The sequence below is a fragment of the Anoplopoma fimbria genome, chromosome 21 (genome assembly GCF_027596085.1).
Source record: "Anoplopoma fimbria isolate UVic2021 breed Golden Eagle Sablefish chromosome 21, Afim_UVic_2022, whole genome shotgun sequence".
Classification (NCBI taxonomy): domain Eukaryota; kingdom Metazoa; phylum Chordata; class Actinopteri; order Perciformes; family Anoplopomatidae; genus Anoplopoma; species Anoplopoma fimbria.
This window is the reverse complement of record NC_072469.1, coordinates 13,480,755-13,502,002: the sequence shown is the minus strand read 5'-3', so window position 1 is coordinate 13,502,002 and position 21,248 is coordinate 13,480,755. Positions and strand designations below refer to the sequence as shown.

At 42.6% G+C, this 21,248-nt stretch overlaps 1 protein-coding gene across 2 annotated transcripts in view; it reads right to left on the bottom strand.

Annotated features, from left to right (window-relative positions):
* Positions 1 to 1,062: 1,062 nt before the first annotated feature.
* gfod1 (glucose-fructose oxidoreductase domain containing 1) overlaps positions 1,063 to 21,248 on the bottom strand; it is a 35,578-nt gene continuing 15,392 nt past the window's right edge. Inside the window, exons 2-4 of one of the 2 annotated variants that reach the window (XR_008532303.1) lie at positions 6,822 to 7,015; positions 3,940 to 6,567; positions 3,885 to 3,908 (exon numbers count right to left, since the gene is read on the bottom strand). Coding sequence is in view for 1 of the 2 variants with exons in the window: in XM_054623289.1 (XP_054479264.1) it covers positions 5,827 to 6,567; positions 6,822 to 7,015 (935 nt within the window). In the remaining variant the exon portion in view is untranslated. Of the gene's footprint in view, positions 6,568 to 6,821; positions 7,016 to 21,248 lie in introns of both variants that reach the window. The other variant, XM_054623289.1, reaches the window with a different exon arrangement.

The following is a 21,248-nucleotide window of genomic DNA, read 5'->3' as shown; positions in this document are numbered from 1 at the left end:
CCTCTGTAAAAACCTTTGACTATAATATGTAAACTATACAACCCCATTATTTTGAACTTGGCTTTATCCAGTTTTTAGATTTATGTTCTGGAATTAAGACAAAGTAAGATGATACCTCATTTACATTTTTAAAGACACAATTTCAGCAAACTTCTAATACAATAAAAATATTGTTTTAATGGAAATCATCAATGTAGTGAGTTCATGGCAATATCTGTTAGTTTGAATGTTTACCCTATTTTCCTCTTAAATGAGATCAGCTGTGACATGAATGTAAACAAATTATATCAAATAAGAAAATCAAATTAGAGTCATTATGGATGTACATGTTTTTTTATTCCATAGAAACTGCTGCATAAGACAAGTGCAGAAGCTGTAAACCATGTTGCGCACACACACACACATACACACACACAACTACCCCGCGCTTTATACAGCGTCACACACACACACACACACACAACCTCATCCACACACATTCAATCGATGGCGAGCAATGGTGCAGGGAGATGAGACAGTAAAACACTGAGGCAGGAGTCACACAGTTGATCAAAAGAGAGAAAGAGGGAGGGGACGGAGTCGTTTAACAGAAGTGCACCACTTTACAGCAGCAGAGAACTCAGAGGGGCTTTTTATGTCTGTGTCACAGGTCAACCTCCTAAAAATGTCATATCGTCCTTAATGGGTAGAAAATATAAATTATTCCTACGGGATGTACATTCTCTAGATTAAGACCCATAAATATGCTTTTGAGAGCTCAAAGTACAGTATGTACAGAGGTCCATGCGTCCACAATATACAGACATGACAATAAATATTAAATATAGTCATAATACAGCATCAAGTTGGATATTTGTTTTTAAGGTTACATCAAGACAGGGCATTCCTAAACCAGCTGAGGAAAGGCTTTCACATACTGTATCTTATTAGTTCCCAATAAAGGGGTTGCCTGGGTTACTACTGTCCTGATTACTAAAGTAGTTGAAAAGGAGAGGAGAGGAGAGGAAAGAGAGGAGAGGAGAGGAGAGAAGAGGAGAGGGAGGAGGAGAGGATAAGGAGAGGAGAGGAAATGAGAGGAGAGGATAAGAGAGAAGAGGAGAGGGGAGGAGAGGAGAGGAAAATAGACGAAAGGAGAGGAGTGGAGAGAAGAGAAGATGTTTTGAGGGAAGGTCTGGAGAAGCACCGGTGAGCTTGTCCTCCAGTCTTCAACCACACTCACACTAGAGAGAAAACGATGGAGAGAGCCAGAGAGGGGAAGATAAGAGAGAATAAAAGGAAAAACTGATATTGATGGTTACCCCGTGGAAAAAGGTACGACGGCCAATGATCAAAGAACAGCAGATCAAAAAATGTCACCTTTTCCCAACACTCATTGTAAAAAAAAAAATAGGAATTCACCCTTTGACCATTTAGTCAGAGAACGAGGGGGGAGGGAGGGGGAGGACAAAGGAGGTGTGGGTAGTGTGTTACTGTGTGACTGAAAATGAAAGCGAGAGAGAGAGAAAAAAAGACAGGACCTAGTTTCGGCAACGTGGCATCCGGTTGCTAAGTAGCGGTCTCCAAGGGCAGAAGAAGCTCCTCTTTGAGGATGAAAATGAACCGTTTTTCAGCACATCCCTCCTCCTTCCCCTCAACCTCCTACACCGTTCTCCCCCCTCAGTAAGGGAAAGCCTTTTCCTGAACAGTTTGTGAAATTCTGGGTGAAGCACGAACAAGCAAGTCCCAGTCGCGACTGAGCGAGGGCAGTCAGAGTGCAAAGTTGGAACTGTGGGGAACCTCCCACGTTGTTTGTCTACAATGTCCTCTTCTGAAGCCGGTTCACACAAGCAGCAAGATAAATCATACAGTTTAAGAAAATCACAGCATGTTTATTATGGGAAACATGAGCTGCACTGGCGCATCACCTCAACATCAATTTGACGTCTGGACACACTTCAATAAGCATAAGAAATAACAAAAATTCAACATTTAAAAGAAAACAATCGAGTGAAATTTATTTTTTATGCATGACATCCTCATTATTTACTGTATCAGCATATGTAAACTCATTTAATAAATATTCAGTGCTTCAGAACCCAGATGTTGCCTCATCTGTGTCAGACTGCAGCCCGTTGCAACTCCATGGGGCCCTGAATGTGTATCCATGCATAGATGTCACTAATAAGATGGTTATGAGTATTGCATCGCTATCATTATCAGCATCGTACTTTTTTTGTTTCACTATTCTGATGATGCTGAAGGGAAAAGCCCTCTGGTCTTGAAGCAGATGCTACCAACACATTTCACCACAGCACACGGGGCATTAGGCTGAGGATGCGTCTGCTGAGCTGTTTGATTGCATCTCCACGGAGGAGGACGAAGAGGAGGAGGAAGAGGATGGGTCTGTGTTGAAACGGATAAACCTCCAGCTACGCAAACTGAGAGAGTATCCAAAGCTGATGTTGTGAGTCACTGTAGCTTCTGAAACATCTTTGCTCCTCCCCCGGAGGAGACTCAAATGTAGTTAATTTAATCTTCAGATCCATGCTGATTTAGGCATACTGGGTCTATTGTGAGAGGATCTCACAGAGACATGTGCAGGCCTGGGTAATGAAAGGCTGTAAACATAGTGGGGCAAAAAAACTGAGGATGGATTTTGAGATAAAGGGGAAGAAATATTAGAAAACATATTTGATATTTAACGTAATGAAAGACTTAACTTCCCTAAATCTTGAGTTTAACTACTGGTTTAACCCAGTTTATTGAACTTACTAAAATAAAACTTGTAAGATGTTTGGTAGAAAAATGGACCTAGTGGTGAAGGAAGTTTAAACAAATGATCTTAATGGTATGACTTTACCTCTGCAGAAGGAGAGGTTTTAGACCGGTGGACTAAACCATTCTCAGGGTCTAAGAGGGGGATTCTGTGCCTCCTCACAGTCAGCCTTACTCACCATCATTAATGGTATGCCTACACTTACTGCGAAACATGAAGCAACACACTTACATAGGATATTACTCGTTTGGAAACAGAGCCTTTACATCCATGTCAGACTCAACAGCCAAGGCTATTCCAACACAGAGCCATAAATGACACAGTCATAAAGCATGTTTACAGGCCTGATGTGGGCAAAGAAAACAACCTTGTGACGTTCAAATATAGGAAACCTGATTTGGATCCTGGCTTGATTCTCTCCCTTTCCTTGTTTTCCTATCCGGTGTCAGCTCAGTGCTCTCTGACTGAGGTTGAATCATGACTTTAATTCAGGCTTACTCAATCAAAAAAATATTCTGCTTGATCATGACGTTTAAACAGGAATAGGGAATTCCATGAGTATTTTGAAAAGTGTTATCAGCTAAAGGGGGGGGAAAGTCTATATGCAGGCGATAAAGCACTCGGTACACAAGGGGCAATCATGTAACTGGAGTTATCTTAAAAAATGATAGCTTATCAGTGTTGGACTCAGAGCTTTGTCGGGCAGACTAGTTAGCAGGGATGTTTACGATGCATCTTATGAGCAGACGTAAAGCTTTTCATAACAGTGTTAAAAGAAGAGCATTTTGGTCAATAATTCACAGATAATAATTCACGCTCTAAGGCCTCAGTCTGCTGTAAATCTCCCAAACACACCACAGGTCAGTGCGCGAATAATAACTTCAACAGCATAAAAACAAAGAATAAATACCGTAAAACTTGCGTAAATATGTTCCGGTTCCTTGGTTTTTACAAATAAAATACATACAGTACTTGTTTATTCCTTTAGACAAACGCGTATTGTTGTTTTATCATATTTTCACATGTACATTTTCAGTAGTCGTTACACAGATAATATTTCAGCACAGTTTAAGAGTTTGAAAGCACACAGGGGAACAGAGACGCGTTAAAAGAAATCAATCTTTTGGCTTGTAGGTCGGTGCTGTTCTCTCACCTGTACAGAGTGATGCCCAACCTGAAGTCACACTGTATTTTAAAATGCTCTCTGATGGTTTGTTTGAGCTTTCTCGTGTCACTGACTGGGAGTAAAACACAACAACTTGGATCCAACCACTGTGAGAGTCAGGTGTGATTTTGCATGCATCAGAAATTCACACTATTTCACACATCTCTTTTAATTTAAAAACTGCAATGCTTGTGTAAAATCCCTCCTTCTGTTCTCACTCATACTCTTCATAGAATCTCTTTACTAACACTATTCTTCTAACTGAATCCTGTTGCACTCAAGTTCTGAAGGCCGGCTGCTCTCATAATGCATGTGAATCATGTCTTAAAAGATAAGGGTGGTGATATTCTATAAATTCTCACTTGAGCGCCGAATGTGCAGTGCTCAAGAGCTGAAAATAGTCCCCCTGTCAGGTAACATAAGCTAAAAGAAACAATGTTAAGCTGTTTGGGGGAAATTCGTCTTTTAGAAAAATATAATATGTTTGTGAATGTTCTTTATTATGTTAGTAATGTGTTGTAAGTCCGACATTCATTGTCTTTTGGCTCAGTTTTTTTCTGCAAATGTCTAATTTTGTCTGTCCGTCTTTGGTGCTGTGAAGTTGCATACTGTGAGAGAATCAGACATATTTTCATTAAAAATTTGGCTAACGAATAGTTATGAGTAGGAAACATGTTCCTGGGAATATAGAATAACACCAGCCTTAAAGTTTAACACCTATAACGGAAACTTGATGAAATGCAAAGTTTACAGTCTTACTGTAGGTGTGGGTCCAAACTGAACTTGCATGTGATGCATACTGACATACCTGCATTTCACTGTGCATGTTAAATAAGCTTTAAAAACCATGCTAAATGCTAAATCACGATGGCTCGGTGCAAGTGTGAACCCATTGCATTGCTATATCAAGATTAAACCCTCACACAGCGCTGCATTTACTCTGAACTTAATGCAAGACTGTATTAATAGCCACACTTAAGGCTCAGTGCAGATATCCGCACACTATAGAGAATTGAGTGGATTTGATGGCCATGCTTCATGACAATAGAAAACGCACAAAATAAATAAGAAGAACATCAATGTATCACTGCACTGGCCACTCATACAGGACACTCAAACTGATGCACAGGCTACTGTAACTGCATAAAAGGCACACCAGAGTGTGTTTCAAGATAAAGGTATTTTTGCCTACAGCCTGGATATATTGCATACGCGAACCAGAGGGTATACCCCTCTTAAAAACCCACCAGCCAAACTATTGATTTCTTTTCTCTCTTGTTTCACACACGCACAGAGGAAGCATACAGAGCAGACAGATGCTATCAAGCAGGCCGATTTTTTATTTTAAAAACATTCACTTGTTAAAACTAGCAAGTACTTCAGACTACAGCAACAATACGGCGGCACAGTTTTAACTGAGAGGACTATCGTTCTTCCTTGGCTGTCCTTGTTTGGACCCACAGTGTAAGGAGTTGTCTTCCAGACCCAGTCATGGTAGAAGAGAAGCAGAGATGAGAGGCGCAATACCGTTATGGTCAAGCAGAACACAGTAGCTTTAGTTTAACTCCCTGATCTGCCTCAGTTTGATTTACAAGTGCATCTCCCCGGAAGGACTCAGTTCTTCTGGCAAAAGCAAAAAAAAAAAGAAGGAAAAGCTTCCTTATAAATAAAGGTTATATTATTGATCACATTGCGCTTCCTCTACTACTGAGGCAGCGCATCAGGAAACCATAACTCTCGGTATCATAATGGAGTAACCTCTTTGTCTGTAACAGTAGCAATAGAGATTGAATGGGTGATGAATTTGAGAATTTAACCTCGAAGCTGTATGACTAAAGTTCCAGCAACCAACAAAGTTAAGGTAGGCGTCCAGCCATTTCTAAGGGTTCCGCCCATCAGCTAGATGCTAACAGTACAGTGACATCCTACTTCGCCTCATGGCCTCGCTGATCAAATAGGCCGGGCTGATTTCCGGTTCCTCGGTCATCACCACAATGTTCTGCCACTCTCCACACTGGTTGGATTTCTTGATGGTATCCACTACGCAAAGAGCGTAAAGACAATCCTCAAAGGTAGCGGCCATGGTCAGGGGCCTCCCGTCCCACGTCCGCCTGTCGTCCTGGTCCTGAAAGGCCTGCCGCACTGCCTGGATCATGCGGATCGTTCCAGTGAGATATGGGGACGGAATATCACTGAAGGCCTTCTCTGGTAAGGAGGCCTTCTCAAGAGGCGTCGTGTCTTTGAGCAGGAGTTCAGGACCTCCACCGTTTTCTCCACCTCCGCAGTTCTTCTGTCCGTACAGGTCAGTCCCCGTGACCGTTAACCTTCCGACCGTCCCAACAACGATCACCTCCTGCCGAAACTCCCCGGGCACGTTGAAGTTGAGCGTGACGGTGCAGCAGGCGCCCCCCTCCAGTGCCATCTGGAAGGTGCAGAAGTCGTCGCTGGTGATTTGACGGATGCCCCGGATGTGATCCGTTTGCTTGACGAAGGTCTTGAGGAAGCCATGGACTTTTGCCGCACGCTGACCGGTCAGAAACGTAAGCAAGTCAATGATGTAGCTGCCCACCGAATGCAGACCGCCGCCTCCCATCAGGTCATCGCAGCTCCAGTTGTATTTCTTCCCCAGAAGACTACCACTGTGGACCTTTAGGGCAAAAGATTTGATACCATATTAGGTATTTTATTCACTTTAATGCGATCAGGATAATAGAAGTATCTGAGGTCAAATCTTGTGACAGAAAGTACAAATGCTGCAATAGGGCAAGACACAGATATCTTGCAAGCTCTGTGGGCATTGCTCTTACTCAAACATACCTCAAGAGAAACTATGACATTGTTGCCATTATTTTAAATGGCAAAAAAGCAACTGAAAGAAAGCATTCATATCTTTTGGCATACCTGCGCCTCACAGACGAGAAGCTCCCCGATGTACCCCTCCTCTACCAGCTCCTTCATTCGAACGAAGGCCGGCAAGAAACGTAACACATTTCCCATAATGCTCAGCAACTTGGGGTAATACTGAGCCGCTGACATCATTCGAAAGGCATCCAGAGGCGTTGCTGTCCGGTCGCAGATGACGTTCTTTCCAATTCCTTTTGAAAGAGAGGAGAGACAGTTGGGAATGAGCCATGCAAGCTTTTCTGTTTTTCTGTAGAATATTATTGTTCCTTGTCATCTTTTCGGTCAATCTTGAGATGAATGTGGAGGTAGGGAACAATAGAGGGAGAGTGAGAGAAGTAATGTGGTCAGCCATAATATCCGCTTGAGCATGAAAACATTCCCTCACAAAACAATACAGAGCTGCCAAATGTGGCAACTCCCAGAATAGCTGATTCAAGAATTCCCATATTTTCTGAGTCATGGGAACTTAATGATAAAGGGGGAATCTTGCAAAAAGACACAACATATATGTACTGTATTTAGTCAACAATATTATCATTATCAAAATATTAGGGAGACTCCTTATTGATGTTGCTGCTACTCTGCTAAAATTACCAGATAAATAACAATAAAACTTATTCCCACAATCAAAGTAAAGAACATTAAAAAAATTGGCCAGACTGCTAAATCTTGTGAGGGAAAAATCTGGATCCCTGAATGCAGAAAGAAAGGGTTTTAATGTTGGCAGGCATGCAAGATGTTGCAGCCATAACTGTGTGGTTTATGGTGAGACTGCACAGCCTGGACAGCTTTAGACAGGCTTTGCTGATATTACCAGAGGACTGATGGAAGGTTGATAAAAAAGACGAGCACGGCAGGTGCATATGAGATAGAGAAGGGAGGAGATAAAGAGCCTGTAGGCGCTGTATGAAACCTAATTAAAATCACTCCCAGCACATTAAAAGGTCCACTGGTGCCAGCAACACCCAAACACAATGGAGAGAATAGGATGGTGCAGTAATGTGAGGAGAGACAGACAGAAACATGTTTTTTTTTTTTTTTAAATTCACTTTTACTGGACAGTCCACTGGAAAGAGATGAAAAAATGCAGATTAATGTTTCCCAAATTCAGCCATTCTAAGAATCTTCAAAATGAAGAAGAATAAATATGTGTTGTATATGTGTACAGCCTTCCTACAAACAATTGTATGGGTCTATGAGGTCCACATTTACAGGACAGGCACATACTAATATGCAATGTAATAGTAGCACAAGTAGAGATGAGTCATTAAGTCAGCAATCTGACACAGTAATGGCCAATATACAGCAATATCAGCAAGAGGGTAAAATAAGCTAACATTAGTTTAGCCCTGTTTGAGCCTATCCACTGCAGACAGTCTGAAAGCTTCCTATTGAAAACCTTACAAGAGCAGTTAAGTGCTGCTCTGGGAATTTAACCAGACATTTATTTGTTTATTTATCGTTTTGTCAAATGTACGGTTAACTTCCTCACCTCTGATAAAGAGCAGCGCCCACCAAACACTAGCAAAAATAAGCATCTGGCCATACCAGACCAATAAGGATCTAGAAAACTTTTCATTTGTAAGAATAGGTTATTTGTAATGAACAGAAAATATTGCTCTCTCCCAATGCCGCTGCTGACAAAGACCTCCAATTAACACACGGTCAGCAGGGAGTCAGACTAAAAAGCATATGCACACACACAGTATAGGGGCATCAATGCACAGACATTCCTCGAGCCCCTGGAGTGTGAAAAGCAGCATGCCGCTTCACTTCCAGTCCTGGATTAAGGTTGTGGGTGGAGGGGCTGCGTTGGAAGTGAAACTTCCCATGCTAATCTGCCATTAGCTTGAATCGACCAGGCCAGGAAATGAATCCCTCTGACCCAGTTCTAAGGAGCGCCGCTGGAGCCCCCACCCGCCACCCAACCCCTGCAGACACACAAAGCAATGCAGCTAACGCTAACCCAGCCCCCGTCCACTTCTTATTGGCTGCAACAAATAGTAACAAACAGCACAGATACTGGAAAGATGCACTGTCCAGGGTAAGGCCCTTCTGGGTAAATGCTAAATGCTCTTGACTGTTTGTTTTTTTGGCACTCATATTGAGCCTAACGTTTTAACAGAACAATAGCTTGGCTGGCTACTGAAATGCCAAAGGCGTATTTCACTCTCCGACAGAGATTCTCTTCAAGGTTTGGGCAAAATACACACAAGTTTCAAGAAGGCAGACAAAGCTATAGAGCACTAAAGCCAATTCAAGGCTTTCAATACAGTGTCCAAACAAATCATGACTGAACAGTGACCTTTACAGAGATAAAAACAGCTCCTCTTCAGATCAACAATGACCTTCCGCTCCTCACGTACCACACTCTGGAAGGTCGAGGCTGGATTAAGCCGGTCATCCTGTTGAGTCATCAAAGCTACTCAGCCTCCCTCAGACAGTGAGAGGATGTATTGTGTATGCATGTGTCCAAACGATTATGGATGCACCTGAGCATGTGGTAAAATCACAGCAGCTACTGCAGTAAACCAGCAGTTGTGAGATTAAATGGACTATAGACTACACACAGAAACTGTATATAAGAAGTGGATGTAGTAGGAGTGACGTCAAACATTGGTTTGTGGACCACATTTTTTTGAAACCTCGAGTTCAGCATCTTTGCCTTCGCCATCTTGTCTTTTATCTGTCACCTTCTTGGTTTGTTTTGCAAGAAAAAGTGACATAAGAGGATGGAGCTAAGTTCAACTGAACGCTGAAAGGTGACCAAGGTGGCCAAAATGTTACAATTGACATGACTGATGCCTGATTAGAGAAGTCTGATGGTATAGAGGTCTATGCGAAAATTAAATCTACTCAATTGATTAATTCCCTCAGTAAACATTTTGAACAAATTATGAAGCAAATTATGGTCCCTTTTAGAGTAAAATAGATCATAAAGTGGGCGGGCGGGCGGGCTACTAGGATTGTCGGATACAGCGTTTCTACGTCACTCCTCCGCTTTAGAAATATGGTAACTTCCGTTCATTGGTTGCAAAAATCAACAACATGGCGACGGCCAAAATCCAAGATGGCAATAATAATAATAATAATAATTAAGCCTTTATTAGTCCCACAATGGGGAAATTCGGTTCTCTGCATTTGACCCATCCCGGAGGAGCAGTGGGCTGCAATGAAGCGCCCAGGGAGCAATTTTGGGGTTGGGTGTCTTGCTCAAGGACACCTCGGCATGTTGCCTGTAGAGGGGTTCGAACCACTGACCTTGTGGTTGCAGGTCAAGCGCTCTACCTCATGTGCCACAGCCGCCCAATGGCATAATAACAGAACTCAAGGCTTCAAAACAGCAGTCCACAAACCAATGGGTGATGTCACGATGACTACGTCCACTTCTTATATACTGTCTATAACTGTGATAAAGCTATGAAGTGTGTATAAGGGTAGGGGGAATTCATATCTCATGATGTGAAGGTTTCATGTAGGCTGCAGTGAGTGAGGGAGTGAGCGAGCGCATTAGCCATTTTCTAATAATCACATACGATCGGGTTCCCATGTAGGTCCTGCTGAAGTGACCCAGCCTGCAGCGACGCGTCTCCGTGCGATCAGCCCTTAAGACACTTTGGACATGCGTTAGTGAAATGGCTACAGTAACTCTGTGATAGCCGGGGCGAAGTGGAGCTCCACTGGTGAAGCTCTTGGCCCAGTGGGAGAGCAGTAATGGAGCAGAAAAAAACCTCCAGCGCAGCAGCTCAGTCTCTCAACATCAATAATTCATGTGCAGGACATATCTAACCGAGAGAGTTTAAAGACGGAGAGAGAGAGAGAAAGAGACAGCAGCAAACCTATAGATATTATACAAGTATAACAGCAAAGTTATTGGTTACAAATGTAAAATGGATTCATAAAATTTTGTCTAGTTTGGTAGTAAAAATAAGAAAAAAAAGTCACGATAATTTATTCAATTAGGAATATTGTGCAAAGAAAACAGCAGTCATGATGTATCTTGCATAGCGTGAAGGACATCAAAGACATTTTGCTGAACAGGTGGCACTTAACCACAGTTCATATACATCACTCTTTGCTTCATAAGCCTAGAAGAAGTGCCCCCTTCAGCAGCAGTGCTCACGACAACTGATAATTGTATTAATTAAGACTTATTGAATAGAAGAGATGACTCAGTGGATCTTCATCAAGAGGTCCTGTGTGCAGCATTTTTAAGATAAATTATCAGCTATTGCACATTAGTTTAAAGATTAGCAGCCTGTTATAATGGTGCAACAAGGTCAGATTGGCCAGGAAATCTGCTAAATGGTTTACAGGACTGATGATAGCGTGACGTAGAGATGCAGGGCTCCAAACTAATGTTTTACATTGGTTGCAATACATATACATACATATGAATGTCTACATGCATTGTGTAAATGATTGTAAACAGGATGAGTCGATCTCCAACGAAAGTAGGGGGGTCCATGAGGCCAAAACTTGCTAAATGCAATCCACATATTTACATATTATGTTGGTATAAGATTAATGTGTGCGTAGCGAGTGTGTAGTCTAGCAACAGAGAGAGATGCTCATAGAGCATATCTACTGTTGCCAATCCAAGCAGAAAAGAAATGAACAATGAAGTTTTCTAATGTTATTAGATGTAGCCTACAGTGTCTCACACACACACACACACACACACACACACACACACACACACACACACACACACACACACACACACACACACACACACACACACACACACACACACACACACACACACACACACACACACATTATTTTAATGTTAATTATTTTAATTATCATTACAGATAATCACTGCCAACTAAACCTGTAAGACCTATCAAGAACCCAATACTCTAGATTCCTTTAAGAAACACGCACGTCTATTTTTAACTTGCTTGCTAAGACAGAAGCAGGAAGAACAGGTTACACTTCTTTTTGGAAAAAATAACACAGTTCCAGATAAAATGAACAGATACAGGGAGAACCAGAGACACAAAAAAAGCCAAGAGAGAAAGAGAGAGAGAGAGAGAGAGAGAGAGCAGCTGCATCATTACGAGTGAAGGCCAACTCTCTCCAGTTCAGCGCTTCTCTCGGCTCGCTGCCACGCACATCATCTGGGGCCTCGCTGCATGGCTCCAGCGTGTTCCACTGAACGCCAATATTCACTGTATCACTCAAGGGGAACGGGCTCACAAGTGAGCAAGACGGAGCTTTAAGTGTGTCGCAGAGGGAGCGTCAGCATTGTGTGACATTTTTTTTTATGCGCTCACACCTCAACTCATCGCCCGCGGGAGCCCGAATGCCGAGGAAGGAAAAGCTGAAAGTGGCGGCTGTGCAGGAAGGACAGGTTGGGTTTAAGTGAGGGCGAGGCGGGCATATTTGTTCTTGACAGCAGAGTCGTCTAACAAGTACTTACTTATTGTTTATTGTTACATTCCATACCGGAAAGATGGTGGCAACTATGATACAGTGCACAACAGTTTTCTGATGGCCTAAAAAATAAAATAAAATAAAATAAAATAAAATTCTTAAGAAATTGATAGAAAGGCACCTTTTCCTTTCTTTTTTTTCTGTGGAATATGAAACACAAATGTTTCACAGCTGCACACTAGACCATGTGTTTCTGTGCCAAAATGAAGTGAAATCCATCTTAAACGTGGCACAAGCGCCACAACAGCTGGAAATCAGCACAGAGTAAAAGAACTGGTGGATTAAGAAGGATGCCTAATGCTTCATTGTGACAGTCGACACAATAGGCCCTGTGCATAAGGATGCCAGAAATAGAAAAGCGAGGGGAACCGGTTGGGAGCGTTGGCCATCTGCCACCCTGTGCCAAGCTCGTGCTCCTGCAGGGCGAGGGTCAGGAGGAGGAGACGAGTCAGGGAGGAGCTTTTTCAGATTCCTATATACTGATGAAAAGGATTTGATGTTTTGAATGACAGTGACACTGTCAACGCATGATTTAAATGCGGTATTGAATAGTATCATGTTGTGTTTATGTACACTCAGGGATGTTATTGAGTATAGATTATTTAACACAATTTCATGTTTCCTATACTCACAGCATCTTTAAATTCTTAAGTATCAGAAATTATTAATGTTGAATTAAGAACTAAATATCTAGTTGATTAATCGAGTAGTGGATCTACAGAAAATGAATCGACAATTTAGTCATTGACTTAATAATTTTAGCAATTTCTTGATAAAGAATAATATCAAATGTTTTCTGCTTCCAGCTTCTTAGATGTAAATATTTGCATGTCTGCTAGTGTTTCATATTCAAAATGAAAGCCTTTTGAAGCCAGAGAACTATGGTGAGCTAAAGGTTAATTTCAAAAAGTGAAAGGCCCACTCCAGTGTTTAGTTTGTCTGTTCTTGGCTAATGTAGAAACATGGCGGTGCAACATGGCTATGAAGAGGATCTGCTCCCTACGTTGATTTAAAGGACCCATAATGAAAACACAACGATTCTCAGTTTCAGGTGATTATACAATAATAAAATCATGGTTATGAATATTCCATTTCTGCCAATAGATCCTTCTAAATCCTACACAATGGCCGTTTAAAAATGTAAAGCTGCATGGATCAATATTTCATCAAAAGGCTATCTGTATTGTTAAAAGCCTCAATCATAGTGACAAAGCCACAGGGACTAATCACCTACAAATCGTAATTTCTCCCCAGCACTTTGCAGCATTTAGCATCTTTTAGCTAATTGATTTGGTTTAAAAGCCTTTTTTTGGTTCCTCACTGCTCTCATCAAACCTCTTTTCGGCAGCGGCAAGCAGCTGTTTTAAGCTCACTGAACACTATACCTGCCTAGCAACAAGCAGCAGACAGACACAGTTAGCAACTAGCTGGTGAACATATCAGATCATTTTGCAGCTTAAGAGCCAGATTTTCCATCAGGGGTTGGTGGAGACCAAAAATAGATCCTAAAGAGAGCGAATACCGGACAATAATCATCATGTGGAAACCAGCATGACTCCAAATGAATGCTAATGTTGCTCTGTAAGCGGTGGACGTGTTAATGTGTGTTTGCTAACACATTTTCTATATCTATTACAGTTGGCTCGCTCAACTGTTTGCCTGTCTGCTTTGGAAAACAGTCTCTAGCTCTCTAGCGTACGTCTATGTGAGAGCGCAGTGTGTGTGTGTGTGTGTGTGTGTGTGTGTGTGTGTGTGTGTGTGTGTGTGTGTATGCTGAAATGTGTGCATGACCACACAAGTGTTTAATAGCGTGTGTAGCAGCGCTGCGATCGGACAAAGGGAAGCGAGTGGGCCTGAAAGATCACAAAGCATCCTCCACCACCGAAGCACTGGGAAAGTAATTAGCATTGTCTATTAAGACTATGGAGGTGGAAAAGCTCTGGAAATCACACACACACACACACACACACACACACACACACACACACACACACACACACACACACACACACACACACACACACACACACACACACACACACACACACACACACACACACACACACACACACACACACACACACACACACACACACACACACGTTGTAAATAAGAGAGAGGCATTCGCAAATGTTCAAAGAAAGACTACTGACTCATCCTTGCTGAATGGGCCTGCTCTGTGTGGTCTGCTTGATAACAGACACTAGAAGTGAAGCTCAAATATTATCACGACAAACAAAAAACTGGACAAAATTTGCGATCGGAATGGCTTAAATCATTATAAGTACGGTATATTATGGTAAGCTGAGAATACACTGGCTTCAGTACAGTTGGAGAGACAGGCCAGGCTCATTATCCCAAATTAAATTTAGCTTAAAGCAATTACAAAGAGGATGAGGGGGTGGAACAGAGGGACAGACATGGAGAACTATACATCGTCATCAGCGTAAAGCTCACTCGCAGGATGTAAATCAGAGAAAAACAAGCTTCCTGCCGCCTAATTTGCCCGCCATTGTGTGACTGGCATGCGTTCCCAGTTTGAAATTAGCATGTATATAGAGACCTTGACAGTGGTGATGGATGAACACAGTGATGTTTGCCTTCCTCCTGCAGCTGAAGTAAAAGCACAGCCCCCTAGTGTTATGCAGAGACATTCAGTCAATGTGTACGACTGGAGATTGTCATCTGCTTCAGTTCAATGACATTTAATGAGTTATTATTTGTGTTTCAATGAAGTTATGAGCTGGACAGTTGGTTTCTGTGTTTTTATCAAAGAACACAGGATAATTGATTCACAGAGCAGATATGTGTGCTGAAGCAGACAAAAAATAGGCCATTTAATTTCAGTTGGTCCATTGACTATTGTGTTGTCACTTTAACATAAGACTATTAAAGGATCCAAGGCTCCCTTTTAGCCCCAAAAAGTCAAATAATACCAACGGTTTACGTTAAGCACTGGATGATAGATTTAATCCACTTTGCAATTTGAAAGAGTGACATTTTCAAAGGTTTTTATTCTAACTCACATAATTGACAGTGTTTTAAGCTTTTGCAAGAAAAGTTTGGCTCTTGTTCTATTTGTTCTTTACCAAAGATTGTTTTGTTCATATGGAGACACCACATTATGCGTATGTTTGTTTGAAAGAACAAGGTGTAGGCATCTTCTGTTCAAAATGGACAAAATAAAGTGTATTTCTCTACTTAAAAGATCAAAGTAATTAAGCTAGCAGTCGTTAGCTAGGTACCTTTTGAGTATAAACAACAGATAGTCGGTGGACAGATTGGAGTGTGAAATCTCCCAGTCAAACCCATCATGTAGTTGTATTAGACTGCAACTATATTATAAAGCTTTGAATGTGGACTTATGGACTTTGGGGTATTGTGGAAGTCCGTCCCGTCATTCCAGCAAATGTTAACGTTAGCTTAAGCAGCTACTATGCAGAGCTGCCTACTGTTTTACTAACGTTATGGGTAGTTTGTTGAATATTAAAACCTTTTCAGTTGTCACATAACAGAAGTTTGTCTTTACTGCATGAAACTTTTGAATGTCAAGTTAAAATGACAATATTATCGATTCATGTCAGGTATTCTAGTGTAACATCCTGGTAATAATGGCTAAATAGTGAATAACTAGGCAAGTTGGTGTGGAAGTTCACTTTTCTCTGACTGACTAGTTCAACAAAGCTACAGAGGACATCAACAACAAGCAACTGCATTATTTTATGTAGACACAAGATAAGTTTTTGATGATTTACAAACTCCTCATGCTGTAATACAACGTAGACTAGCAATCCAAAAAGTCTGAAATTTATAGAAATACTGCTTTTCAAATCCCAATGGCAACTGCTTTTTTTTCCTCAAATTGTTCAGCTCTCCGTCAGAGCTATGAGACAGATGGGTTTTGGTGTTATTGTGTGTGTTTCCTTCTGTTCATGTATAATAACAGTACAATACAGTCATTACATCTTTGGTAGGAAAGGCAACCAAATGGAGTACACCTAACACACTGATGATAAAACAACTGCAGATTGTATTTGGGGTCTGTATTGCAGCTTCAGATCCATTAGCGGACAACAGAACTAAGAATGGTGATGAGCATTAGTCTCACTCAGCTGGCTTTCCCCTTGAGCTAATGCCCTTGAGTTGGGAGGAGTTCAGCATTCCTAAATGTGTTAAAGTGCTGCCATTAACCCCGCTCATCAGACCGACCTGCTGGCTACTATGGAGATGAATAGTCACTGAAGGAGCGGCTTTTGGTCACGTGGTTCCTAATGTGTGCACTTACAGCACATGTAAGCGATGATGGGTGTGCACGACGTCAGCACAGACACACCGTGAGGAACAGTTAGCTGATCTGAGGCTAGAGACGCTGTCAAAACACTTCTCCACAAACTGTTGATGGTTTTTAGCAAGAATTTCCGTTTTGGCAATAAATCCTAACAACTTTTTAAATGTATCGAACACTGCAAAAACTCACTGACCCTTCTAACATTAGTAACAGTGCTATGGACAAGCTGCAAAGTCATGTTATGGTAATGAAAACAGGGTATTTTTGAGAATTTTTAAGGGACAGTTCACCCAAATTACAAAAAATACTCTCACTCCTACCGTTATCTAATCTGGATATAGCGTGGTTTCCCGCACAAATAAATGTGACCAAGTTGTTAAGCAAAGCAAATTCTGTCTTTTTGTTTCATGTGAACAGTTGACATAGGCCGAGAAATTACCATTGAACATTAATCAGCATCGACGTGCACCAAGCACTGTAATTTGTAAAATTGAATATCGGAGCGACAAAAACACTTCAAATTCTAAAAAACTGATGTGCTGCTGCTCTTCAAACACACGGTCGGGCAAAGGCAAATGTGTGTGTGTGTGTGTCTGTGTGTGATCAGTGTGTTACCCTGTGGTCCTCCGGGGTCTAATTACCTGCTATCCCTCCTTTCTAATCACGCCGACACACACACACACACACACACACACACACACACACACACACACACACACACACACACACACACACACACACACACACACACACACACACACACACACACACACACACACACACACACACACACACACACACACACACACACACACACAGCATCCTAATCAGCACGCTTTCCCCTCGCAGCTCTTATGGCAGCACACACAGAGACAAATAAAACATGGCTGCCAAAGACAGAGCTGTCCACCTCCACACAAAGAATCATCTCAGACCCTCCCTGTTCCATTTGTATTTTACACTCAGAGCAGCCTTTAATTGCCTTTGTCAGGTAAATGTCAAGCAGGAAGACCAACCAGGAACAAGTTTCTGTTCCTGTAATTGCCAAATTAAGGTGATTCAAATAGCAGTTCAGCTTGTTTACATGTGGGTTAAAAATGCCAACTGCGTATGTTTCCCAATTAATTAATTAGCACCGCAGAATAAATGTCAGACCATTAGAAGCTGCTTTGCATAGGGGGGAAATTGATAGAGCCCTGCAGTGTGCGAGCAATTCACCACTGGACTGCTTACTCGTCTGAGGAAAGCTGCAGTGAACAACACCCACTGAGACTGCCAGCGCTCATCAATAATATAAAGGTAAGTGATTCTTTGTCCCATAGAAACGGTGCTGTGACTGCTCCTAATGTTCTGGGTACAGAGTTTGGCCACAGTAAGTTATATTAAATGTGGCAGCATTAGCACGGAGGTTGTACATATAATATGATTGAATTTTGCATCAGTGAGGAGCATCAAAACCATATCAATATATTAAGAGTAAAGTGTGGGGGCGGCTGTGGCGTAGTGGAGAGCAAGGTAGTTCTCCAATCAGAGGGTCGGTGGTTCGATACCCGGCTTCGATGTGTCCTTGGGCAAGACACTTAACCCCAAGTTGCTCCCGAAGGCTTGCCATCGGTGTGGACTGGATGTTGCATGAATGTTAGTTAGAGTCTGATGGTGGCACCTTGCATGGTAGCCTGTCATCAGTGTGTGAATGGGTGAATGATATGTAATATACTACTGATTGTAAGTCGCTTTGGATAAAAGCGTCTGCTAAATGACTGAAATGTAATGTATAGCAAAACCATGGGAAGCTATCCATGTCTGAAGCTCCAAAACTGATCTGACAGATATGTGATGCATGTTTCCTGACCATCTACAATATCATATATCTAAGTAAGAAGTGTGTATCTTTATGTTCCCATAAAGCCTGATGGTATGTCAGTCTAGAAAAGTAGAAAAGCAGCTTTGTCAAATGTGTCAGCTCAAAAGTATAGAAAACAATTCCCATCTGGTTTCTATTGTCTTTGTTTTTTTTACTTGGAACCACACAATATTCAGTACGGAGCCCCAGAAAGGACATACAGGAGCGAAAAATCAAACGTGTACTCTTTTGGGAGATCTCGTAAAACTGTTTTTTTTCCCTATAAAAGCTAAAGTAGCTTGGAAAAGAGGAGACTACTTTGCTGAGAAGAAAGCGATCAGTAGCTCCGGAGAAAAACCTGCAGTTAGTGGTTGTAGCAACTCGAAACTTTAGCAACGGAGAGGTTGGTTGCGTGGACCGCTCAGCTTTCTGTCTCTGCCGACACAGGCTGGACCCAGCGCTCCACTGTGATCCCTGGCTCTGGGGTTTATGCTGGCTGAATTTGAGTTGCTACAGCCAGCTAACTGAAGTTCCGACTCCAGAGCTAACCCCCGCTGTCATCCCGGCAAAGTAAGTAGTCTTCTCATTACATTACATTACATTACAGTCATTTAGCAGACGCTTTTATCCAAAGCGACTTACAGGAAGTGTATTCAACATAGGTATTCAAGAGAACTACTAGTCACCAGAAGTCATAAGTGCATCTCCTTTTCTTAAATAAGCATCTAAAAGCATAAACCAGAGAAAAAGTATAGTGCAGAAGCAAATTACTACGAAAACAATAATTGCAACAGACTAATACGAATACAATAGGTGCTACAAACTAATACGAATAGGATAAGTGCAATAAACGAATACGAATACAATAAGTGCAGCGAACTAATACGAATACAATAAGTACAACAACTAATACGAATGCAATAAGTGCTACGAGGAAGGCTCAGGGTAGTACTTCTTGAAGAGGTGAGTTTTCAGCCTGCGCCTAAAGATGGGCAGTGACTCTGCTGTCCTGACGTCAGTGGGGAGTTCATTCCACCACTGAGGTGCCAGGACAGAAAAAAGCTGTGACCGGGTGGATCGGCCGCAGGGACCTCTGAGTGACGGGGCAACCAATCGCCCCGAGGCAGCAGAGCGAAGTGGTCGGGCGGGGGTGTAGGGCTTGACCAAGGCCTGGAGATAGGAAGGAGCTGTTCCTTTCACTGCCCTGTAGGCTAGCACCAGAGTCTTAAACTGGATGCGAGCTCTTACAGGGAGCCAGTGTAGAGAACGGAGAAGGGAAGTTGTGTGGGAGAACTTGGGGCGATTGAACACCAGACGTGCTGCAGCTTTCTGGACAAGCTCCAGAGGTCTGATGGCCGACGCCGGGGCTCCGGCAAGTAGTGAGTTGCAGTAGTCCAGGCGGGAGATGACCAGAGCCTGGATGAGCACCTGCGCCGTCTCCTCAGTGAGGAAGGGGCGAATCCTCCTGATGTTGTAGAACAGGAATCTGCAGGAGCGTGTGACCGATGCAATGTTTGCTGAGAACGACAGTTGGTCGTCCAGGGTCACACCCAGATTCCTCACAGTCCGAGTTGGCGTCACCACGGCATCATCAATGGTGATGGACAGGTCTCGGTGCGGGCAACCCTTCCCCGGGAGGAACAGTTCTCCCTGCAAAGAGTGAGGCACAGTGACTGGGGGGTGCGCCAGCTAGGTAGCTCTTTTCTCATTTGTCTCATATTTATATTTGAGGCCTCATCCTCCTGTGTGTGCGTCCCATTGTTGTGGTTGTTTCCATGGTCCAAAACTGACCCGAAAGTTCTTTTTCTTTTTAGTTGATTTCCCTTCCCGTGACTCAATAGTTTCGAAAGATGATCTGTTTTTTCAAATATGGACAATGATTTACACGTATTATTCAATTAAGTTTGCCAGTTACTTGGACAAAATAGGGTCAGGGTAGGACTAGCACTTTCATATTCCATAATCCTCAGTCATAAGCAATAAAGGAAAAGAGGGGGCCGTTTCAGTTGATCTCAATGGGAAAAGTCCGGCTTTGACCAACACAAGGTGAGCTCTTCTTCTGGTGGCTTCTGTCCGGACCATGAAGGGCATCTTTGTGTCAGACGAGGCTGCGAGAGCAGACTGAATGAAGGAGGTAGGAGGAAGCTGTAAATGCTAATGAGCAGCAGAGAGCTAATGGTTACTGGCCACTTAAAAGTAATACACATTTTTCCATACACACAGCTGTGAGCACTAATACACATCTACACACTGCTCTAAGCAGCACATGACTCACTGCACATGATCATTGCTCAGTTGCCTCTTAAGCTTATTACCGCCATACTATGTGCTGACAGAGGAATGCCCCCTTTTTGATTTAGGGATGGTCCCCATGAGTCAACGCTGACATGAGCCGAGGAGAAAAACACACTTGTACCACCAGCTGACATTGTAATGGAAGCGCTCGTTAATAACCATTAATGTCCCGAGGCGCACGGGCAGCCGCGTGACTTCAGGCACAAACTAACGGATCGAGACATCTTCACTGAATCGCATTCACCACAGGGCGAAGACGCTCCTCCAGAACAGCTGTGGGCCCCACTGTCAGGGCCGCTCTGGAGAGGGACGCTGACTGATGAACTCAAAGATAGGAAGTGGAGGGGAAGAGAGAGTTCATAGATGCTTGGTTGAATCTGGATAGTTGTCATGGAAATGGTTCCCCCTGACAACCCTCGCTCTCTGTCTGCCGAAAAGAGGTGCAGAGGGAAAGGAAAAGATTGGTGAATATCAGTACGTGAAACTTTAGTGATGTGTTAATCGGTTGCTAGGCAATAGTTCCACCTGCCAGTTACAAGGTGTTAATATCTAACAT